The 26,093-nt window shown below is 39.2% G+C and overlaps 1 protein-coding gene across 11 annotated transcripts in view; it reads right to left on the reverse strand.

Annotated features, from left to right (window-relative positions):
* LOC122071424 overlaps positions 1 to 9,465 on the reverse strand; it is an 81,490-nt gene extending 72,025 nt beyond the window's left edge. For 7 of the 11 annotated variants that reach the window (XR_006138184.1, XR_006138183.1, XM_042635773.1 and 4 more), the window contains exons 1-4: positions 8,881 to 9,462; positions 2,646 to 2,784; positions 2,316 to 2,520; positions 2,077 to 2,177 (exon numbers count right to left, since the gene is read on the reverse strand). Coding sequence is in view for 9 of the 11 variants with exons in the window: in XM_042635773.1 (XP_042491707.1) it covers positions 2,077 to 2,177; positions 2,316 to 2,520; positions 2,646 to 2,784; positions 8,881 to 9,156 (721 nt within the window). In the remaining 2 variants the exon portion in view is untranslated. Of the gene's footprint in view, positions 1 to 2,076; positions 2,178 to 2,315; positions 2,521 to 2,645; positions 2,785 to 8,880 lie in introns of all 11 variants that reach the window. The other 4 variants (XM_042635769.1, XM_042635778.1, XM_042635770.1 and 1 more) reach the window with 3 other exon arrangements.
* Positions 9,466 to 26,093: the final 16,628 nt, after the last annotated feature.

The following is a 26,093-nucleotide window of genomic DNA, read 5'->3' on the forward strand; positions in this document are numbered from 1 at the left end:
ATGACCATAAGCAACGTGTTTAATGTGGCTGATCTTCACCTTTATGTTGGGCATCATTCGGATGATGGAGACATGGAGCAAATGCTGAGGTTGCCTCAACTGAAGCCACCCACTTCTGAAGTTATTGAAGACGTCTTGGATGATAATTACAAGACCTCCCGCCGTGGCACCGGTTATCACACTTTTCTTGTCAAGTGGAAAGGCCGTCCCCGTAGTGACTGTACTTGGATTCATGCTGATGATTTCAAGAGGCTTGATCCCGAATTGTATGAGCACTATATGTCCCTTATCCATTCGTCGGAGTCGAATGTTTCCAAGCTGGGGAGAGTTGATGCAGATTCTTCACCAAACTAGGCTTGTTTTATTAGGAATAAGCTTAGGGTTGGGTTGTATACGTGTTGGGCCTTCAGTCCATGTGGTTTGGAGTGTATTGGGCTACTTTTATGGGTCTAAACTAGGGGCTCTAAGGTTGCATACGGGATTCAGTGATTTGTTTCCTTTTCTTTAGTTTCCTTCTTAGATGGGGTTATTTAGTTTCTAATTTCAGTACCTAAATTAGTTTCTAATTTCAAGTCATTGTTAGTTTCTAATTTCTGTCTAGACTAGTTTCTATTTTCATTAGATTCTAATTTTCAGTTTTTAGTAACTTCTTGTAATCAATTTTTAGTAACTCAGATTTAGTCACTCTGAGTTACTATTACTTGTAAACCCTCCCCATCATTATTATAAATAAAGGAGAGCTCTCATCATAGAGAGACGGTTTTACAATTAAAAAAAAAAAGGGAAGCTTCATGCTGCTGCCGCTGGGTTTTCTCCATGGCTATACCTTTGTGTCTGATCAAGGGTTAGGGATTGGTGTGTGATCCGATCGACACTCTGCGGCGAGAAGTCCGGGTGGATCTTTTCTTATTGGATTCTCTTCTCCAGCAGTTCAGGTAAGTGATCAAACTTCTCTGCAGATTTCTGGGTTGGTTTTCTCTGTTTTCCTTCCTATCGGCCTAGCTATTTTTGGAGAACCAGCCATCCGATGGCCTCCATATTTTGACTGAAGGATAATCCTATCCAGAGGGAGGATCAATCCAATTTTGGGGTCAATCAGGCCACTGGATCTGCTGAAGTGAACTGTCAAGCAATTCTGGCCGACTGTCAAAACCTGCACAGATTTAGATTCTGTTTTCTGTTCTGTGTTACTGTGACATTCTGGACTATTAGCATCTGTGATCTGAACCTACTGGAGGTGTTATATTGTTATTAAATTTCTGGTTTAATCCTAAGACTGCTGCTGATTTATTTCGCTTCTGGTTACTGTTCATTGAGATCGTTTATCAATTCTGGTTTGTGGCCGAAGTCTGATTTTCTGCTATTGGTTTTTGGTTGTTCTTAGTTTAAAAGTTCCTGCAGTTGGGGCTGGTTTGGTTGTCACATCCTAGTCCTACATTAGGACACTGAATAACCTTTACAATGATACCACAATCAATGAGATTGAGAAAATTTTGTCATCTTCGTTTGCTCCTTTTATTTGCGGGAGTGGTTGATCAGTTGAAGGGAGAAGAAAGTGATGAAGTTGAAGAGTTGTGAACTTGTGACACATTGAACATAGAGATGCGACCTTGGCTACATAACTTGTAGCCACTCACAAACGGCATGACAAACCCTTGAGGTATTTTCGTTTCCCGAACCTTGGCTTTCTTTCATTTCCAAAATGATAAAACTTTGTTCAGAGAGTTACAAGAAATTTCACTCTTTTGCATCCCATCCAACTTGTACTATATGCCTATATGACCAACAACTGCATCAACAATACTGTAACCAAGAGATAACCCATAAATTGTTGAATCAGTCAATATAAAACGAAAGAATTAGTAAAATGAAAACCTGATCATTGTACGGAATACCCTCATACAACCAAAATGTAAATAAGAGATACATGGATAAGAAACAATTATGGTCCTAGAAAATCAAAATAAAATAAAAAACAAAACAAAACTAAAGAAATCACATAAAAACAACACCTTCTATCAATAAGAATGTTACGCATAAATAAAAGAAAAACTAGATCATACGGAAAAGGTTAACCTGACAACAGTTCCAAATGTCCAGTGCCTGTTGCACGATATGCAACAAGATCACCCAATAGTCGCGCAACTGAATAAACCTCATCTTCCTCCAAGACACTTCTGGAAAACAAAGACAATAATAGAAGGATGGATGAAGAGAGAGAGAGAGAGAGAGAGAGAGAGAGAGAGAGAGAAGTCAATCAGATGGATGATGGTTAAAATAAAAGAGAGAGAATCAAATACAGCATAGAACCCTACAAGTATTTGACACGTCCCAGACAGCATAATGCCTCACGAATTCCATGATCAAATACTTCCCTGTAATGAGCTTTCCACGCATTGTCATGAGTTGCATAAAATGACCTCCATCTTAGCACATCAGATCCGGTGAAACATTGCAGTACTACTATAAACCACACCATAACCAGAAAAAATACCAGTAAACTTTGCTTCTTCCCGGTGCCTGATTGCAGGATATATAAAAGAGATTTCCAAGTTTCAAGATCTGCTACTTCGAAATAAATTGTGCCCGCATGCAAATTTATAAGGAGAAATTATGAATGCAAGGGGGAAGAAAAAGCAATCTACCTAAAAAGCAGCCACCGGATGTTCCATTAGGAGTAACAAATTTCCTTGCAGAAAATATCAAGTAAGTTGCTCCAAGAAGTTGCAACACAGTAACTATCATTGCAAATCGTGTCCACCATAACCATCGTTTATACCTCGTCTGTGCATCAAGCAGGTTAAAAAGCTTTTGAGATTTTTTTTGCACATAATAAAATGCTTCAAATTAAAAGGCCGCACATATAGCACCATAAAAAATGTGGTGAGCAAATTAAACATTCAACCAGTAGTCCTTGAACATGATGCTAGTTGATTATGCTGCAGTAAGAATCCACTGTGCACTTTTCTCATACAGCAATAATTGTCGTGATTTCATTAATAGTACTGACGCTTTCACTTTTTGACAAAAAATAAAAAATAGAAACACAAACTGCAAAGCAGGAATACCATAGAAGTTAGAACATGGAAAGAGCACTATAAATAAGCATAGGAAAAATACATCACATGCTCCTTTCCTAATAAATAAATAGATCATGCCCTGCAATTGAATGAGATATTCCCTGAGGCACTAGAACAACTCACACACTTAAGCATTGGTGTATATCTCCATTGGTGGCAGAACAAGCTACAGCACTCCTTCCAGAAATAGAGGAAAGGGAACCATCAGCTACTCGAACCTTGTTTTTACCTGAACAAAAAGAATACTGAAAGAGTAGACTAGAGGAGCCAGTCATGTGACTAGTGGCACCGGAGTCAATGATCCAAGGACGAGAGTCAACTGATGCATAGTGACCAAAATACCTGAGGAAGCCTTGTGGGACTTGGGTGTAACCAAAGTAGAGGTAGAAGCGGAAGTAGGGGCAGCAGATGAAGGAGACTCCAGCTTGGTCGTCAGACAGAGAAGCAGAGACAGCTCATCGGTGGAAAGAGTGGAACTGGGAATGGCTGGAACAGGCCTAATGATCTCAGCCTGATTGGCCTGAGAGGACTAACCACGACCACGGCCTTTTCCGGAAGCAGGGCTACCATGAAGCTTCCAACAAGATTCCTCAGTATGACGTTCCTTACCATAGTAGTCACACTGATAGGTTCCCGCTCGGAAGAAGCACGATCACTAGACCGGGTAGACCCACCTTTGGGCTGTGTAGTAGAACCAGAAAGCAAGGTAGAGTGTTCTGAGAAATGGGCTGCAACATAGCATAACGACGACTACGTTCCAACTGGATAGAGAATAAGCCTGCTCCAAAGTAGGGAAAGGATTACAGCTAAGCAGCTCAGCACGAAGCTGACCATATTCAACATTGAGGCCAGCCAAAAAATCATAGACCCAAAACTTCGCTTCCCGCTAATGAAACTAGGTAGCATCAGTAGTACATGTAGCCTGGAAGACGTCATAAAAATCCAATTCCTACGACAAACTCTGTATCTCAGAATAATATTGAGAGAGGGTGAGATCCTACTACTTGGTTTCATGAAGCTTCTTGCGCAATTTATAAACCTGTGAGCATCATTCCCAATCTGGGAATATGTAACTTGAGCAGCCTTCCAAATCTTGCCAGCAGTATCCAACAACAGATAACTCTTAGCAATCTGGGGTTGCATCTGGTTGAGTAGAAACGACATCATCAATGAGATATCAGAGCTCCACTTTCTTTGTGGAGCACCAGTAGCAGTAAGCTTCACCATTGCACCTGTGATATATCCAACATACCCGCAAGAATTGATGGAAAGGTAACAAGAATGTGACCATATCAGATAATTGCTCTCATCTAGGCAAACAGAGCTCACAGGGAATGAAGGGAAAGACTGACGTGTCCCAAGACTAGTCCCTTCAAATTGAGTCTATACTGTGGTAATTTAGTCACGGTTACCACTCAATAGATGCACGCAAAGAAGATGACAAGCGGCTAGAAAAAACCACAAACCATAAGGTACCAAATTGCATACAGCAGCACCAACAAAATCAGGAAATAAAACCTTGAGTCAAAAAATCGATCAGGGAGAAAACCCTTAAAATCGATTTTTGGAGAAAAACCTGATGAGCTGTGATTTGCATAAAGGTACCAAATTGCATACAACAAAACCAACAAAGCTATAGGCAGCAGCATCAATGAGAAAATATGCATCAAACAGGGATAAGAACCCTAGAATGAAAAAGCAATAGAGGTAAGAAAACCTAAAAATAAAAAATCGATATAAAGAAGAATGGGTCTCTCAGATCATTGGGAAGAAAGGAGAGACTAGTGGAGAGCTCTCAGTGGTGGGTGGCGGTAGAAGCAGAAAAATGAGAGGGAGAGGGAGAGAGAGAGAGTTGTGAGAAAGAGAGATGGGACCCTAGGGCATGGATCCCCAAAGGGATTTTAGCTCTAATACCATGTTTGATTATGAGGAATGACTGTTTTGTCTTCTCTGACAACCCTCTTTATTCATAATAAGTGAAATAAGTACAAGTTACATGTTTGCACTCATAGGACAAAAATACCCTTATACACATATTACAACTGTAAAAAACTTGGTACGTGCTCTACACCTTTATCAAAAGCAGTGGTGGGCCCACTAAAGGAACAAAAAGAAGATAACAGCAGAAGGGAAGAGGTCATAGAGGGAGATAATCCAATTAGCTTGACATTCATGCTTCAATTGCCTTTCATCAGTTGGTGCGCATAGGAGGCCTATGTTCTGGCTGTGATTTTATTGGGCAGTTGTGGTTGATTCTGCCAGTTTAATGATTTTGGTAGCTTGGATGGTGGGCTGTGGTTTCTGTCATGGGGTTTCACAATTCATTTGGAGAACCGAAATGAATTTTTTTAATATATTTAGTTTTGAATTTAATAATTACTTACCTCATAAATGATCAAATAGCTAAAATGAGAGAAAGTAAGAGTGGATATTTCGACCATGTGAGATGTATCAAAAGCGGTGATGGAAGAGTGTTCGTAAGGGATGAAGACATTACGAAGAAATGAGATGAGTATATTTGTGATCTACTAAATGGAGATAGTTCAAGTAGGAACAACCTAGAAGATTGCATTATGTATCAAGACACCAACGTGATAGATATAATATGGGAGGTTGGAGTGGCGGAAGATAAAGAAGCCTTACGAAAGATGAAAGTAGGCAAGACACCAGGCCCAGATGAGATCCCAATAAATTACGTAGATGAATGGAGGAGAAGCATTGCAGTTCCGATCTACAAAAATAAAGGTGATATTCAGATCTGCAATAACTATAAAAGCATAAAACTAATTAATCATACTATGAAATTATGGGACAATGTTATTGAAGCCCATCTGAAAACAGAGACTCATATCCGGAGAACCAATTTGGTTTTATGCTCAGTAGATCCACAATAGAATCTGACATGTTCTAGTGAACAGAAGGGTGTCGACTAAATATGTGGATATAATTAAAGATATGTATGAAGGCGTGGTGACTAGTGTGAGATCTGTGGGAGGTCAAGTTAATGAATCCCGAATTACGATTGGGTTACATAAGGGATCAGCCTTAAACACTTATTTGTTTCCACATATCATGGATGATTTAACTAAGAGCATTCAAGACGAGATCCTATGATGGATGCTTTTTGCCGATGATATCCTTTTGGTGGATGAGATAAAAGCAAAGATTAACGCTAAGTTAGAACTATAAAGATCAACCATGGAAACAAGAGGTTTTAAGATTTGTAGATCGAAGATGGAGTATATGATATGTAACTTTAGTCACACTATAATGGATAATAATATGGTGAAAATTAAGGAGAGAGAGCTATTGCAAAGTGACTATTTTAGATAACTGGGGTCAACCATAAATAAGGAAGGTGACATAGAGGATGATGTTTCACAAAGAATTAAATAGGGATCGATAAAGTGGAGAGGTGCCTCCAGAGTTTTGCGTGACCGATGTATTCTGTTAAAACTTAAGGGAAAATTCTATAGGACTGTTGTACAACCGGCTATGATCTATCGGGCGGACAGTTAAGAAGTTTCAAATAGAGAATCTATGTGTAACAGAGATGACAAATATTAAGATGGACATGTGGCAAAGCTAGGAAGTATAAAGTAAGGAACGCAAATCTTAGAGCTAATTTGGGAGTTGCCCCAAACAATGACAAGCTCCGAGAAAATCGTTTGAGGTGGTATGACCATGTTCAATGGAGGCTTGGGGATGCCCAACTAAGGAGGAGTGATCTAATTCCGATTGAAGGAACTAAAAGAGATAGGGGAAAACCTAAAAATAGTCATAGGAGTAGTGAGGAATGACATGTGTAGTCTAGGTCTTGTCCCAATTATGACCTCAGATGGAACCGGTTGGAGGGCAAAGGATCCATGTAGCCAACCCCATCTATCCTAATTTGTTGGTGTTGGGCTTCTTTCCTTTTATTTCCATTTTACTTTCACTTCTATTTTTTTTTTGCAAGGACCCATGTAGCCAACCCCATTAAGTTGGGATAAGGTTGAGTTTGTTTTTTTTGTTGTTTTACCTTAGAAATGATAATTAAATAAGCATGTTAGAAGCCCACCAAATACTTCTAATTTTTATTTTAGAGAGAAGAATATGAAACTTGCCCATATTTTTATAAAAATTAAAATGTAATCCTATTTCTTTTACGTCTCCATTCCTTCTTAGGGTCACTAAACAATGGATCCAAGCTGCAAAGCAAGTGCAAGAGTGGGAATGTGTGCAAGATCACTAGAGTGCCAATGTTAAATATACTCAAAAGACCATCCCAGATTCCCAGTCATACAAAAAAACATGCACACATTCTTAGTCCCATAACACTAGGGAGTGCAAATATACAGAAAACTACAGAAATTTGGAAACTCCTCCAGCGTGTCACCAGCAGTCTAGAGTATCAGAACTCCAATATACCTTTATTTACACTCTTCAAATGCGGACAAGTGTATCCGAAGATACAATATCAAATACATAAGTTTCTGGACATTAGAGACCTCCAGCCTGAGAGCATAACTTAGCACTAACACCAAAAGGCCCACCTATACACAAGTTCCAAAGACATTCTTCCCCTCCCCCGCCCCCCACCCCCACCCCCACCCCCACCCCCCCAAAAAAAAGCATTTAAATTTTGCTTAAGTTCTAAAATGCAAGGATTTTGTTCAGGTTATGGAGGCCAAAAATACATGAATTCTCCCTAAAACAGGTAACCGACGGAATAATAAAGACCATATTCAAAAAATCAAAAATAAATATACATTAAGAAAAGGAAAATATAATAAAAATACAATAAGGTAATTAAATCCAGCACTTGTCTTCTTTTCCATATTTAGTTTTTAATGTACACTGATAAAACTCCCAAAATTACAATTTTGGTTTCCAGCCAGTATCACACCTAATCCAGAAGCGGCCAAGCCCACTCCCTCCCAGAGAAATCCTTCTTCCTCAAGACAAATAGGTTACTTGGTTGAAGTGGGGAAAAAATATTCCTTCTTGTACTATGCTCTACAGCCTTAAAGAACAAGTCTATAGTTCTAACATTGCTTAATGAAGACTTGGAGGGAAAGAAACAAAAGAAGATGGTCCACCACTTCGCGTACTATTGAGCAAGTCTAGGATACTATCACTTTTGAGATTAGAAATAAAATCCTTCATAATTGTGTAGTGTGCCCTGACTCAAGCAGAAACAAACATATGGCCTCTTCTTGGGATCTCCCTCTTATTGCTCCCTCCCCCTAGTTTTACATATGCATCATCTTTTTATGTTGTTTCTCCCTCCCCCTTGTTTTCATGTACCCCTTCTTTGGTGTTTGTTTGTCCCTCCCCTGTTTTGGATGTATCCCCCTTTGGTGATTTTTGTTTTTAGTGGCTGATGTTAGGGCTCCTAGCCCTTGGATTGCCATTATGACTTGTTTTTTTTTTTTTTGTTCTTTTGTTTTAATATATTCTTAATTCACCCAAAAAAAGACAAAGACACATTGCTTTATGAAGTAAATATCAATAATACTCTCATCAGGTAAACCTGATCTGTCCTCCAATTTAAACTTTTTCTGAAACTCACAAAGACAATAAAGGTGCTGCATTTTACTACTTAATAAACCAAATGTCTGGCCCTTGTGACACTCAAAAAATTAAATATTCTTTTAAGTACTAATCAAAAGACCGAGATACACTGTTAAAATCGATAGTGCAGTTTGAAGAACTCTGACTCAGCAGCAAACCTCAATCAAACATTCAAAATACAGAATCCAAATTTTACCATCAGAACAACAACAAGAGTACATAACGAAGAGAAAATAAAGATTACCCGTCTTTCATGGCGGATAAATGAGTCAACAACGGAGCTCTCAGTCGGAGACCGAAGAATTGTTATGGCCGAAGCTTCCTGTGCAATGCCAGTACCTATCATCGACATGATTCTAACGCCAGCAGAGACCAGAACAATAAAAATTGGAAGAACATCTCTCCCGCAACCCGGAAGAACCGAAATCACCAAAAACCCACCAAGACCAATCACAACTATGTTCGATATACCCGAAATCACAGTAATCCATCTGAGGCGCTTAAGCTTAGAGACCCACATTGGCTTCCCAGGAGCGATCTCCCTAAAAACCTCTTTCCTTTGCAGGAATTCGAACAGGGTTTCCTGGGAAAGATGAACGGGAGGTGTTGATAGAGAATAAGAGGGATTTGCAGAATTGCAGCTCTAAACACATCGTTTCACAAGCATTTCAAACTTCAACATGGATTCTACCTTTGGGTTTTGCTTCTTTTTCTGAATTCTCCCTTACATTGAGATGAGATTCAAAGTGGTTCGAGACGTGAAGAAAAGATGATGCTTTGAAATCGAATCCCATCACGCCTCAGGAAAATAGAATGGGTGCGACAGTCTTGTAAGTTGTCTCGTTCTCAGAGCGCCATGCTTCGTTTCTTTACGTTGTTGGTGAGCAGGTGGACCATCTTCGTAGATCGAGTCGTCCATTTGGAATCTGATTCAATGCTGCATGGATGATGACCCATATTTCTTTGGGAAAATTACATAATTACCCACTTTTGGGTTCCCTTTATAAAATTATCCACAAAAAGTTTTGGGTTTGGGTTTACAAAACTACCCACCCAAAGTTTCAGTTGATAAAAATACCCAAAATCAGGTTTGGATTTACAAAACTACCCAAAATAGTGAATCTTCATCTTCCAGATATAATCATGTATTTTTTTATTACTAAAACTTTGAGTGGGTAGTTTTGTAAACCCAAACTCAATTTTGGGTATTTTGGTTAACTTAAACTTTAAATGGATAATTTTGTAAAGGGAAACCTAATTTTGGGTATTTTTGTTAACTGAAACTTGTGATGGGTAATTTGGTAAAGAGAAACTCATAAGTGGGTAATCATGTAATTTTTCCTATTTCTTTTTTTCTTTTTTTGGTAGAACAGAAGGAATAAAGTTCTTGATGGGTGGACCATCTTCGTAGATTGAATCGTCCATTTGGAATCTGATTCAATGGTACATGGATGATGAGCCATATATCTTTTTTTTTTTTTTTTGGGTAAAACAGAAGGAATAAAGTTCTTAATGAAAACTTAACCCAAAAAAAATATTCTTTGATAAGAAATGTAGGAACAAAGCTAAAACATTCCCACAAGACTGGTCTAAAGAGGTATCTCTAAACCACTGAATTTGTTCAACCATGTAGTGTTGTAGGCAAATTTTTTTTTGGGAAATTTACATCCATCTTCCCCTGCATTTGCCTTTATTACATTCTCCCCCCTTGAGTTTCATTTATCACATTTAAACCCACCCAAACTATCACCGTAAGAGAGGTGTTAGTTTTAGAATACAAAAAGACATAACTACCCTTTTATTTCCATCGCTCACAACCTTCTTACAGTTGCAGAAATTGATGACCTATCAGACAATGGAGAAGCAAGAGCCCCCACCACCGCCGCTGTAGTCTGAGCTGGCGTAGGTTGAAGAGCCACTCCAGAACCATTGCAACCACAACTTCTTCCAACGTTTCTTCCTTCTTGGAAGATTGTCCAAGTTCTACAAGGAGAGGTTTTCCCTTTGGTAGAGTTTTTACGACTATTTCAGAAGCACTTCCCTCTTTCACTTCAACATTCACAATCAACATTCACTACCGATTTGGGTGTCTGTGTAGTAGAGGCTTTGGTTGCAGCATTAGTTTTAGGTAGGGCTTAAATCGTACCTTCGAATTCGGGCACTAAGATAGTAGTGGGTGTCACAGTAGCACTGCTGTTATTGGAGGGTTTCAATTCAGTTAAGGATGTAGGGTTGGGACTGTCGACGGACTTGGGTGTCGTCGTAGAAGACTCCGGTGGTCCTTCTGATGATTTTGGAGGGTTTTAGTGGCTGACTTCCTCACTGGCGTTTACTTCAAAACAATATCTTCAAAAATTACTTTTGAATTAATTTTAGTCAGTTCAGTAAGGTTATGGACCTATTTTTACTTTGTTAATAATTTGCATTCCTATCATAATTTGCAATAGTTGTTTTGCTATTAAGAGCATTTAGCTATTGTGTCTCTGTGTGTGTAGAGAGAGAGAGAGAGAGAGAGAGGCGAGTTATGGGAAAAATGGAAAGGAGAGAGGAAGAAGAAGGGTAAAATCGTCTTTTCCATTTCAAAAACTAACACCTCTCTCACAGTATTAGTTTGAGTGGGTTTAAATGTAATAAACGAAACTCAAGAGGGAGAACGTAATAAAGGTAGATGCGAGGGGAGGTGGATGTAAATTTCCCTTCTTCTTTTTTGGGGAGGGGGGAATTAATGCTACCTAGGGTCCCCCTTTGCCCAAATATGGAGGGTGGCCAAATGTTAACTCCACCCTTGTGAAACTCAAAAATCCCATTCCTATTGATGCCCATGTGGGTCTGCTCATTAGCTCCGCATTGATGTAAGGGCAATGAGACCAGGGAGCATTCTTTTCCCCTTTTATTTTATTTTTTGATAAATTCTACTGCGGGAAATTTGACTGTTTGGATAAATCAAACACCATTTGATTGTATGTGTATCCAATTTTATGGCAAAAAAACCTCATGTTGTACTTAGCTCAATTAGCAAGGGACCACACCTCAGAAAGTGGAAGTCCTTAGTTTCTATCTTCTTCCTTGGGGTCACCCGCATGAGGTTCCATGGTTCTCATGGACCTCGGACTTAGTCTCTGTGGGTTACGGGTCTTATATGGGCTTAGGGTTTACCTATCTATCCAAAAGATCGGTCACATGTCTTGTGACTAAACTTAGACATAGGGCCCACCATCTAGCTAATTTTTGTTCTCTAATTTATTTGTGAATTAAAAGGATGGAGAGCTGATATGGCAATTTATCCATTGGATTGATATGGGATTATGGAAGGTAAAGAATAGAGAGAGAAATGAACAAATTTAGAGTTGCCACATAGAATTAGGGTCTAGGACCCACACAAAATAAAGAATGACTCCATGACCACCAAATGGATAAATTAGTTGAACCAACAGTCTGAGTAAAGGTCAAGTTAGGGTCCAGAGTATGTGTTAGGCACCCCGATTCGCCCAATGTGAATCGATCTTTCTAATACTTGGTAAAAATAGATCTAACACATGCTACACATACTATAAAAAGATACAAAAAGACTAAAAATAAAAAGAGGAAGTCTAAAAGGCACATACTGGAATTTTGACTAAAAAACAAAGGCTAGCATACTTGAATGCACAAACGAGACAAAGAGAATATATAATATGTGGAAGACAAGAATAACAAATAATGACATCAAGAAGACAAGGATTCAAAACCCTAACTAGGCGAACCTTAATCCTAATGCATGAATGCATAGAATGACAAAGGGAAAACTTTAGAATGGTAAAACTTTAATCTCTGTGATGAAAGAATGATAAAATAAACATGAAAATTTGTGCACAATTAAATATGGTGAAAATTACCAAAATGCCCCAAGGGCTAAAACAAGCTTAGAAATATCTAAGAAAAAAATCCCTACAAATCTATAAAAATAGGAAGAAACATTTTGAGATAGAAACAATGATAAAACACTAATCAAAACATCGTATCATCACATCTCTGTCTTATGAAAGAGAAGAAGAAACGTGATGCACTTTACAAAAGAAGACACCATAAACTATCCTAGAACAATATCCTAACAAAAACATGATCACCACCCTAAAGAAGTGGTATCCCACACCCCAAAAGCATGCAAAACCTTGCAAAGATTAATTTTCAAAATAATAGCAAAAGTAGCCAAATAAGTGAAGAGAGACTCTCCTCGATGAAGAAAACTAAATAAAAATGATAAGAAAGACATGAAATTTTGTTGGAGGCTGCTCTAAACTCAGGAGAGAAGCTCTAATTTGAGATCACACTTGCCCAAGCGCATAGGGCATAGAAACTTATTCTTTTAAACCAACTCTGGCCAAGGAGAGAATCCACATATTGAAAGATAGTCCCAAGGATGCTTCCCAATGTGGAGTACCCCATATTTATGGACTTTTGAGGGATTGAAACCCCTATCACACGTTTTAGGGTTTAGGAAAACCTCCTAAACCATCCATCAAGCATCTAAGAAAGAATTATCTCACCAATGGTGCAAAATAGGGCCACACACTTGAGCAAACTCTATCTAACTTGTGGGAGGTGGTTATCACATCACAAGACACCTTAATGGCTTAGAAATTAACCTAAACGAATTCATTTTCTTAGTGAAGAGGTTGAAACTACATACAACTCTCCAAATCTAAGGAAAAAGAAACCTCATATATATGAAATTACCCAAATAACCTATATCGACAGGCCATATGCCGACATCAAGGCTAAGGTGCATCAATGTCGACATGGGCCTTGTATTTGTTGAACAAAAACTTCTAAACGTGTTTGACACTTACATTGAAATGTGTCCACGTCGATGGACCAAGTCCTCGATGTCGACATACCCCCTTTATAGTGTCAATTCATGTGAGGTGCACTCTTTGTCGCTTTAGCTGGTTGACTTCTGAACCAAATTAATTCCAAGAAGAACTGGGCTAGGACTAGCCTATCTAACATAGGGACCATGAACTTAGAATGCCTATAACTTAAGCTACCGATGTCTGAATCGGATAATTTAAAAACCAGTCTTTAATATATTTTACATACCTTGACTAGCATAGGATCAGAGAATATACTGGCCAGTACAGACTGCTACCAAAGAAACATTTTGGTCATTTAAAACAAAATCTTTCTTAGAATGTGAAGCTAATGAGCTCGATTCCATCCCATAATGGGGATATGGCACAATCCAACATCATGATATCTCAACAATTCTTGGACTATAGTGGATAAAACCTTCCCCTTAGGGGTATTTTATTCATTTCACAATTATCAAGTCTATAGATATCGGATCTTTATGCCTTAAAGGAAACTCGTCATCATCTGAGCAGCCTCCGAGGGTTTCAAAATGAGAAGTCTAGAGTCATGTTTCTTCTTGATGACATAAGGGGATAAAGTAAACATGATTTCTAGAATCATCACCTAAGATTTTAAGTCCCTAGAATCCTATTGGGGAGCTCCATTCCGGTTAAGGAATTGAGCTCAGATTGAGGGGTTAATCTTGGTTAAGGATCGAACCCCCCGGATTTGACTTCATATATGGTCATCTAATAGAGATTCAGTTCCATTTCAGGTTACTAGAGTCAGAAAGTGTTAAGCACCCACCTCGCCTGGATAAAATAGTCTTTCTATCAGGTACTTTATATTTCGAATACTCTCCCCTAAGAATTATAACAGCCCTAGGCCAACAAGCTTGCAACATTTACTTATGCTAGGATGACATCATGCTGAATGAGAGATGAGTACAATAAAACAATCTATTGTTTTATGTACAATAACACAAGGCATAATATGAATTTAAATCATATAATAAAATAAACTATCACATGAAATGATAAATTCACATCCATAAAATAAAGAAAAATATATATCAAATAATAAACTATTTCACACGGATTTTCTCCTTTGTTGACCAGTGCAAAACCTAAGATTTTCCTTCAATGGAATCTCACATTGTAGGCTTGTTAAATGCATCTTTCTATGGTTTTTCTGTAAAACATTCTCTTTAAATATTATTTTACATGATGTCTTCTTTTTTACCTAAATTTATTTGATTTTTTGTTTAATTCAATTTCTTATCGAAGGTTTTCTCGCTATTATTCATTGTTTTTAGCTTATTTATGAATTACATCTCTTCCTTTTTAATCGCTCAATCCTTCGTCTTTGTACTGATTGTGCAATGTTGTATTCATATGGTTTACATGTTTGTATTTATTGTATGCAACTAACCCCCCAACCCCATTCAATTCTATTCACATATCCTTCATAAGATGAATGTTACAGCTAGTTTCATCATTTTCTTACTCTATGCATCCTTGCTTTACATTCTATATATTTACTGTGTAAATCATCTAGATATAGGTATGTGGATTTGAACTCCCCCTTTACATCTTCAGCCATAATTTTCTCTCCATGCTTGTATGATAGTATTGCTTGTGTTTACTCAAAACTTAGATGGCCCAACTAGTAATTCGTGTATTAGACATAGGATTGAAGTTTGATTTTCACCGGGTGGACCAAGGTGCCTAATTCCTTCCTCGGACCACAACCTAATATGAACCCTAACCAATGGTTAGACAGTTTGGATAGAGTCACTTTTTTTTCAATTTCAAATTTAATTAGCAATGGGTCCTAGACCCTAATCTAGATGACCTATTGATAATCAATTGCATGCATGCAACATAGATTGATACACCTAGGGCTTAAAAGCTTTCTAACTTTAGGTGAATAACTTCCCCGTCTAAGAGACTTGGAAAGGTTTGTTTGGTGTGAACCTTGTTTGTGCATCAATTTCTACACTACAAGGCATGACATCAAGGGCTTAGGCTAGTTTAATCAAGGTCTAAGGAGGGTACACCTTCTTCTCTAAGAACCATTTCTCACTCCATGGATCAACCTACCTAGGTTAGACAAGGTTCTAGACTGGTTAGGGGTCAGACTTCCAATCCATTTACTTGAGTTATCACCAACTTCAACCATTAGTACCAACGAGGGAGCTTCTGAGACTAGTTAACTTCGATCTAATATGTCCAACCTGAAGAAATTTGTTGAGGATTTGGCCTCAGCATTTAAAAACCAACTACCCCATACGGTTTTTGAGCATTCCTCATCATGAACAACACAAGCTAACGAACCAAATGGCGAGGCACCTGGTTAGGACACATATTCAAACACTGAATCACCACCCGATCCTAGGGAAGAAACGGCCAAGGAGAGAGCACTCTGAGAGAAAGTGGAACAACTCGAGAAAGCCATTTGAAGCATCAAGGCCATTGAGGAACAGATTACTGATACCAAAGGAACAACCTCCTTCCCGAACGTTAGCCTAGCCCAGGGATTCAAGTGGAATTCTGAGAAGTCTACGGGTACCGGAGACCCCAAGGTTCATCTGAAGGCCTTCATTGGCTAGCTCAAAGTTCAACAGTTTTTTGACAAACAACTCGGTTAAGCCTTTTAATTCTCCTTAGCCAGGTCAGCCTTATGTTGGCTCATGTCTTTTGATAGTTCTTACATCCACACTTGGGATGATATCAAAAGGGCCTTTAAGAATTAACATTCCTACAACACTAAAATGGAAATGACTAGAAGAGATCTGGAAATGATGAGGCAAATGCCTAACGAGGGATTCACTGCGTTCTTAGAAAGATTTAAGTCCAAGGCCACTCTAACGTAGGACCGACCGATGGAAAAACAAATGGTGGTCAAGAATCTCCGCAAGGATTACAAGAGCTACAAATTCGCACAATCATTCGCTACATTTGAGGCATTAGTTGAAGTTGGATCTTTGGTAGAGGATTCCATATTTGAAGGAAACTTACTCAGTGTCACCAAATACAGATACCAATCTAACAATGGAAAGAAGTAGTTTCAACCACCAAGACCAGCAACAAGGTTGGAGAATTCAACGCGGTCGCTTCCAATCGAACCGGATTTGCACCCTTTGTCCTGGAGTAAAATACTTCCAACAAGATCAAGAGGCAATTCACTGATTTGGTATGCTATTTTTAATGGAACTCCAAGCCGAAGGCTGGATTATTCAACTCCCACTACGACAATTGTTGTATCTGCTTCCTAAATGGTACAAAGAAGAGAAATCTTGCAACTATCATGAACAAGAGGGGCATTCAATTGACAATTGCTATATGTTCCAGCACACTATCCATGACTTGGTGGATAAGGGAGAATTCGCAGCTCGCAGTAAATCATAACCCAATGTGGTAACGAACCCACTTCCAAGACATGATGGAATTTTCAACTCGATCAATTGTCTTGAAGATGATAGTGAAGAAGATACCATATATGAAATCACCATTTGTCACATTCCACCTTCACTTACCTGAAGGCATGTGACTTGAACGTACTTCCATATCCAAATATCCAACCAGGACCATCGATGCAGTACTTTAGTATCACAATTATATGAAATGACTTAAGATCCACTAAGTATAAGAAATTGTACTAGTAGATACAATTGGTGATCTTCTATTGTTAGGTATCATAATTATACAAAAAGAATTAATACATCAACCAAGACATATTACATGTAACTATCCATAACATTTTATCAGATATTTATATAAAAACATCAAAAGGACTTTTATCATCAAGGTGCCCCATAGGCATAACCATAACAAGACATTCCTGCTAATGCTCCACAAGCTCATTTGTCCAAAACTCAACACCAAATAGAGCTAGTGTCTCCACAATAGCATCAGTGGGGATACTTGAATCACCATTTAAAAACACACAATAAATGGGATGAGCTTCTTTGAAGCCCAATGAGAGGTGGGTCATGCAAGCAAACTCTATAGATCAACAAAATTTAAATAAATGAAATATGATTATGATTACTAACACATAAACCTAATATCAAACTAAGTACAGTTGGGGTCTTAGTACTACTGCAACATAAGTGGCATCCCTAGTCCTGGAATTCGCCATCGGTCACCCAACAATACAAGCTAGTTGTGAGTTAGAAGCATATCGGTCCCTACAATATACACAACCAAATGAACATGCATAGAATTGAAATAAAGTAAACACTCCTCAAGAGAAAAACTACACCCACTCACCTCTCATCTCGATGAGGTGTGTCCTATCAATGACCTTGCGCCACGTAACCTCACTGTTTAATGGTTCTATTTCATTGAAATCAAAGGGGTCTTCCTATGGGTCAAATGAACCATAGAAAACAAGGTTAAATTTACTATTATAGAAGCTCATTGGATGGAGGTGACAACCAGTGGGTTGACCAATCGGTAAACTTGAAGCCATCAAATTCTATAGGAAGTCCACCGATGGGCATTGACCAGTGAAGCTAAAAATTGGTGTTTTCTACGTCTTAGTGTCTACAACCCACTATAATTCCTATTCTATTGTGGGGATCCTTCTATTGATCCAATTTCACCCAATTAAGGTAGGTTTCCATACTAGGGTTGATTGTAACGCCCCATCCCCATTAACCTTGGACAATATTGTCCTCTTTGGCTCATGAGCCTCAAAGCTTTAAAATGCATTGTGCCGTGTTAAGGAGGTTAGAGGTTATTAACTTGCCCAGTAATCTCTCCCTAGGCGATGTGGGACTAAAGTTTTCACACCCTCATCGATCTCCCAAATCCCTTGGTACTTGCCATATTCTTGGTGGGGACACCTCACCCATCTCCCAGGCTGGTTCGGTACTTGCCATATACTTGGGTCTCACAAACTTCCCCCTTTCGGTCCAGTGCCCTGATGTGGCTCCACACGCTGTCGGGGTCTACTCTGATACCATTTGTAACACCCCAGCCTCATTGTCCTCTTTGCCCATGGGTCTCAAGGCTTTAAAACATGTTGTGCCGTGTTAAGGAGGCTAGAGGTTATTAACTAGCCCAGTAATCTCTCCCTAGGCGATGTGGAATTAAAGTTTGCACACCCTCACCAATCTCCCAAACCCCCTGGTACTTGCCATATTCTTGATGGGGGACACCTCACCGATCTCCCAGGCAGGATCGGTACTTGCCGTATTCTTGGGTCTCACATTGATGATCTAAGATTGATTTGAAGATGTGTAGTGCACGCACACCCTAGGTAGTATAGGAGTTACATGCGTAGCTACCTAGGATGCATAAATTATAGTGGATTTGTCCCATTATCCCAATTAGGGTTTAAGTGATTTAACATAGAGGAAATGAGTTGGGGTCTTCATTCTGTTGAATCTTAACTCCAATTGTGAGCATCCTAATTCTCTAATCTAGGTCTCCTACACAAAATTCCTCAATTATTTGGTTAATTAAGAAAGCAGGTTATGAGGATTTTGGTATATTGATCAAAGTATGCTAGTGAGAGTGGGAGCAAGAGAGTAAAAGGAAAAGGGCGAGAGAAAGGTATGAGTGAAGGTGTGCAACTCCCTCCCTTAGTCCAAATATCCTTCTCCTCCTTGCCTTCTCTCCTTCCTTTCTTCTTCTTTTTCTCTCTTCTTTCCTCTTCTTCTCCCTTCACTAAGATAGTTGAGAAATAAATGAGCTAGTTGCTCTTTATATAGTAATTCACTTCATTAAGGCCCGTTTGGGAAATTAATGTAATTCTCTCATTACTAAGTTATTCAACAATTGGCATTAGTGGGCCCACATCTAGGTGATCTAGTACATTAATCCATTCATTTATAAGTTGTACCAACTAGTGAAGTAATCTGAGCTGCATGGGTTTGAAGACCCAGACCACACTGCCAAATAATCCTTGTTGTCACCCTATTCCCACCAGTGGATGCTCACTAGCTAGTGGTGACCCACCGATGGTCATCAGCTTGTGAGGGCAAAAAATGACCAATTCTATTGGGACTTCTCCACCATGCTGTACTGATGGTCAAAACGGCTTATCCCAACCTGTATACCAATATGGATATTTCATTACTTTGTATTGGTGAATACCTTCAATGGCAAAAGACTTACCCTGACTTCTTTGGTAATCTGTAACCCTCCAGTTGTCCTGACACAAGTAATATTTGTAGGTAGGATCATTTCTCCCCTCGTGGAAGAAAAATGCTGCTACTCAGTAGTCCTTGACACTGTCCACCTCTTGTGGTTTATATGTAGTCAATAATACATGGTAGATTAGGACTCGAGTATCATGCCATTAAACCTATTGAAGGACAAAGCAACCCACCACCTACGAAATGGACCAAGGAGATGGCCTTGGTCATGGCCACAATTGCATTAGGAGAGATCCTATTTGAGGATGTATGCATAGTGAATATCAGTGTGACACCAAAGAGCATGCAAGTCCCCACTAATGACAAGAACATTCCTAAGCAATAAGAAGAGGACAATATTGAAAATTTCAAGAAAGATTTCTTCAACATGGCTGAATTCAAAACTAAGAATGAAAAGATGATGCATACTACGACACTTGCAATAGAAAAGAGTCCATCACATTGGTCAAGGAAAGAAACTCATTAAAGGCTGACAACCAATGCCTAGAGGATGAAATCCACAATATCGTTTACAATTGCGAGAAATAGAGAGCTGCTTGCCTTTTTTGGATCGTAAAGATCAATGAACGAGTAACCAACATCAAGTCAATGATTTTCCACATGGTAGATGGTGATTTAGATATATCTATATACCATTACTTCATACAATGAGAAGATCTCCCTCTGTATATCAACAAGGAACTAGTCCAAAAAAAAATTATGGCAATTACAACGTTCGGCCCCACTAGTCTCAGCTTTAGCTGTAGATGTCACGAGCTAGCTAGGCAAAAGCAAAAAGGAGCTAACATCGGGAATCCACCTGAACCAGAGAATGAAATACTCAAATAGCTGAAGAAGACCTAAAGTAATCATTTCTATTTGGGGACTTCTAATGGCTTCATCGGAACATCGTAATGCAATTTTAAAGGCCCTAAATAAGGTCCATGTGCCAATTGAGACTGACCCTCTTCAATTATCTGAGATTTTAGGGGCCGTTTATGCATCCACTAGTCTATTCTTCAATGACAAGAATCTATTGGCTGAAGGTGCAATTCACACCAAGGCCTTACATATTGCAGTTGATTGAAACAGAATGAGGGTTCCACATGTCCTCATCGACAATGACTTAGCACTGAATGTTTTTTAACTTAAGACCCTCAAACATCTAGATGTAGACACCCTATTTTTCCACCCACCCCAATAGTGATGACAAACAGGGATCGATCAAGGTTTGTGCTTCACATCGGAAGGGAATCTAGGTCTTTTGTGATGATCAAGGCACTGATAGCAACTCGAGCCCCTGCAGGCATCCCAGATCCCTAATCCAACCTTAAGCCCGACAGTAACCCTAATACAACCCAAAGCTCTAATCTTGAACCCAACAGTGGCCTAAATCAACTTAAAACCCTAATACAGTCCAAAACCTAATGCAACCCAAAACCCAAATCCGGCCCAAAACCCTAATTTGGCCCAGGGCCAATTTTGGACCCGATCTTGTGGCACCCGATACAAACGTGTAATATACTGACGAATTGATTCTTTGTAGTTTCTGATGGTGCGGGAACAACATGAATAAGGATTGCTGAAAAAAACCCCAACTGGAAAAAGGGAAAAAGTCTCCTCTTTGCTATTCTCGAAAATTACATGTCACACCTTGTCCTAATTATGGCACATGTATGCAGCACTGGATACCTCACCGCACCCAGTTAGCTTGTTTTCCCCAAGACCCTACTCTAGGAGTGTCCATCACACCACATTACCATACTATTAATCAGAGTTGCAGCAGATATTATAAGATCAAGTAAAATTTCATATTCACCCAGTGCTTCTATGTGATACCTGATACCATATGTACAATGATTCTCAACATCATATACAATAATTCATATATCACAGTCATCCCATTATAATAAAATATTTACACAAAAAATGTCCCCCATCTATAGTATAAACCATCAAACCTGTCTCCCACCTGTCCAAACCATCAATGTCTCCCACCTATAGTCTCAACTATAAAAAACTTGTTTCTACCACTATTCATATATACACAAAAGAATAATTAAGTACATCAGTCCTCAGTAATGCTATCCACCATAAGCACAATCATCACACTTGCAATCAGGTCCATGGCTGAAATCATCATCCTGAACATAAGCCAACTGATCCATGGCCATAACCTCATACTCTGAACTGGTAACCTGTTGGTGACTACTATCATCATCCATAGATCAAAGGATAGGGGGTGAGCACTGGGAATGCTCAGTGAGGGGTGGAGTAGACAAACACATGTAAACATGTGCAATGCATGCTCCACACAGAAAAATGATGCTCATGAATTAATTTATTAAACTATACAAATCCCTAGTCTATTACTAAGTCTCATCTCCTATAGGTATAGTGCTATGCAACGTAGGTGGCATTCCCTATCCTGTACATTGGGCCTCAGGAATACAAGCTCATTTCAAGCAGAAGCCATTCGGTCCTGGTTAGAGCCTCGGTCCCCCGACTAACCCCTAAGTAGTAACCCCGTATAATATATATATATATATCCACCAGGCATACAGTATGTCGAATCCTGTGCACATCCATATCTGATACAATACATCTCACCACAAAAGTGCATTGCTGATCAGGCAGCCGCATATGTTGGATTAATCCGTACCTAACCTTCTACGAACAAGTGGTGTAGCACTTAGGGTGATGATACCTAGCCTAGTATACTACATCATGCAAAATCAATCACCCAATTCACATATGCAAACATGGGCACTTGCACGTGACCATTTAATACATCTGAAATAATCAACTCCCCTCCTGGTACTGAATAGGCTCCCACACAGCTATTTAGATCTCCTAAAATAAAAAATTAATACATTCTTATATTAAATAAATTTGAATTCATTCATCCCTAATTAAAGTCTTCAACCAGTCCATTCAAATTTCCATTTTAAATTTCTTAATTTATGCATGAAATTCAGCAGGAATTTTCCAGATTTTCTCAACTTAAACCACATTCTCACACCAGACCATGAATTAAGGTGGGATTTCAGTATCCACCCTCTAATTTGATGATCAAACCCCAAATTAGGCATGCATGCATGTAATCCATCCTCAATTTCACTTTGCATGTAACTCTTTAACCTTTGAACAGAAATTTCAAAGTGGGATTTCACCTTAATTACAAGTAATTTTCTGTTTTAAGAAATTTTATGTGAAATCTTAGTCTCACAGTCCCATTTGGCCTTCATGCATGTAACCTATTTCAGATTCTTGAGGTCCCTTTCAATTTATTTCATCAATGAATAGTAAATCAGACTCTCTATAATCACATACTTGCTGAAATTTCAGATTTTTACTTCCTCTTCTTATTTCAGCCAAATCGGCCCAATCCAACTTCTAATTTCTGAAAATTTTCCCAAATTTGAGGTTCATGCAAGTTAGATCCCTTACCTGTTAGCCGAATCCTCCAATTGCTACCTTAGAAGATTGATTTCCTTCTTTTCTCCTCTCTTTCTCTTGCTGTCCAAGTGAGAAAATAAGGCTACTAAGGTCGGTGGTGGCCTATTTATAACCCCAATTCCTTAGTGGAATGTTCCACCCACTTATATATATCACTTAGATTATGTCATAATATGAATACATATATAATTAATTACATACTTAACTTTAAATTATATAATTCTTATTGTAAATTATTATTATTTAACTTATTTTATCATAATAGACTCATAAAAATAGGTCCTCATGTCAAATTACAAAAGTGGGACCCACAACAGTCAAATATGACTATTCTGTCGAGCTGACAGGCCAGCCTGTCCTGTCCAGGACTGTCTAGCCGGTTGATCCAGATTTGTTCCCTATTGAGTCTGCTTAATTCCTTATCATTTCCAACCCCTATTAAAGGTTAATGTCTACCTGTTGACCCGCTTTTCTTGCTGACTTTTCCAACACTGTTGGCAGAAGACACAAGTGCATGTTGGGTCATTGTTCCCTTCTTGGCATTCTGCTATTGCCAGCCATGCTAGTGTTGACCTCTCCTACCTGTTCACAATTTATGTAAAGAGGTGAGATTGGGGAGTTACAATTTCCCCCCTCCTTATAAAAATTTTTATCCTTGAAATTTGCGAGAGTTACCTGGTAAACCAAACAGTTCTGGGTACCTCTCCTTCACTTCATCTTCTCTCTCCCAAGAAGCTTCTTACTTCGGATGGTTCTTCCACTTGATCTTCACATATGGAATGGTTCTACTCCGGAGTTGATATGCCTTGCTATCAAAGATTCCTTCAGGTTGCTCTTCATAGCTCAAATCATCATCCAACTCCAAAGGTTCCACAGCAGGCAATACATGTGAAGGATCTGGAATGTATTTCTTCAGCATAGAGACATGGAATACATTATGAAATATGCATAGCTCTTGATGTAATGCCAATGTATAGGCTATCTTGCCAATCCAATCCATAATTTCAAAGGGTCCTATATATCTTGGACTTAATTTACCTCTCTTTCCAAATCTCTTAATGCCTTTCATTGGTGAAATTTTTAGAAATATTTTTTCATCCACTTCGAACTGTAGAGGCTTCCTTCTGTTATCTACATAACTTTTCTGCCTTGATTGAGCTGCCTTGATTCTTTATCTGATCACATCTATCTTCTCACAGGTAGCCTGTACCAACTTAGGTCCCAAAATTCTTCTTTCTCCCACTTAACCCCAATACAATGGGGTTCTACACTTCTTCCCATACAAAGCTTCAAATGGTGCCATACCAATAGTTGATTGATAACTGTTATTATATGCAAATTCAACTAATGGTATATGCTCATCCCAACTATAGCTCATATCTATAGCACAGGCCCTTAATATATCTTATAATGTTTGAATTGTTCTTTCTATTTGCCCATCTATCTGAGGATGAAAATGCTGTCCTAAATTTTAGTTTAGTTCCCATTGCTTTTTGTGTACTTTCCCAGAATTTAGAAGTGAAGTGGGAATCACGGTCAGAAATAATACTGACAGTTACACCATGATATCTCATTATGTTATCAATATACAATTGTGCCAACTTCTCCATAGAGTGAGATATCTTCATAGGTATAAAGTGTGCTACTTTGGTCAGTCTATCAACAATCACTTATACAACATCATTTCCTCTTCTGGTTCTGGGTAATCTTGTCACAAAGTCCATAGTGACATGTTCCTATTTCCATTCTGGTACTAGAAGAGGTTGTAATAACCCATATGGCCTCTACCTCAATGCTTTCACTAATTGATAATTCATGCACTTTGCCACATGTTCTGCTACATCAGTCTTCATACCCTGCCACTAGTATGTTTTCTTCAGATCTCTATACATTTTAGTACTCCTAGAATGTATAGAATAAGGGGTATTGTGAGCTTCATTCAAAATCAACTTTATCAGTTTCTCTTCCCTTGGAACACACAATGTCACACCCCGTTCACACTGAACCGGAGCGGTGACCGAGTTAACACCGGTTAACCCAAACCTGCCAGGATCATCAGATACTGTATTCCACCACAGCATACACACACTAACACAAGTTCATCAGATCAGCGGAAGACTAAGTTTTACCTGTGAACAAATCCCATATACTTGATACCCGAATTGTGATACAATAATTATATACATTTGGGCCCGAAGGCATGATATATACATAAAAAGAATATGATTCAAATACCAAGTATATACAGGAAATCGTCAAAACCATCAGAGTACACAGCTCGGCTCGGTTTTAAGGCTGGAGCTCAGCTCGGCATCAAGGGTTGTGCCCAGCTCGGCATCACATAGAAGAGCTCAGCTCGGCCTCAGAAGTGGAGCTCAGCACGGCCTCCAAGGTGGAGCTCAGTTCGGCCTCAAAACTGCTGTCCCGCAGCATAGCTCTCGCACAAGCAGTCAGCACTGTGCTCTAACTCCTCAGGGGTCCACCAGTCCTCTTCAGGAAACTTGACTGTGGGACCCACCCCATGCTCCTCAGATGTATGACCTGCAAAATCATCTAAAAAGGGGTGTACACGTGGGATGAGCTCACTAGCTCAGTAAGTAGAAAGATGGACCACACAGCAGTCCACACATCACAACACATCATATGCACTACATGCCATGCTATACATTTTAAATCACATCCACCTAAGCAACATTACTAAGTCCTTGGTTTTAGTGCTACTACAACCACAGTGCGCGTATACTCCGGGTACGAGCCGCGAACTCCCTCCCGCGATACACCCATAGGGCTGTCGGAGAAGGCCCACCGTGAGTACTCGGAAAAGTAAAGACAATGCCGTCCACCGGCTCTCAACAGAAATGTAAATGACTGAAAATAAAGGTGCTGACTCCAGCAATTTAAAAGCAGTACGATTGGCCCTCTTGAATGTACCACCGGGGTTACCGACTGTCCTACATGACTCGTCGGGCGTAATGCCTAACCGCCACAGTGTCCAACAACCGCGACCCCTGCTTCCCCCC

Source organism: Macadamia integrifolia, unplaced genomic scaffold, assembly GCF_013358625.1.
Source record: "Macadamia integrifolia cultivar HAES 741 unplaced genomic scaffold, SCU_Mint_v3 scaffold_223A, whole genome shotgun sequence".
Lineage (NCBI taxonomy): Eukaryota > Viridiplantae > Streptophyta > Magnoliopsida > Proteales > Proteaceae > Macadamia > Macadamia integrifolia.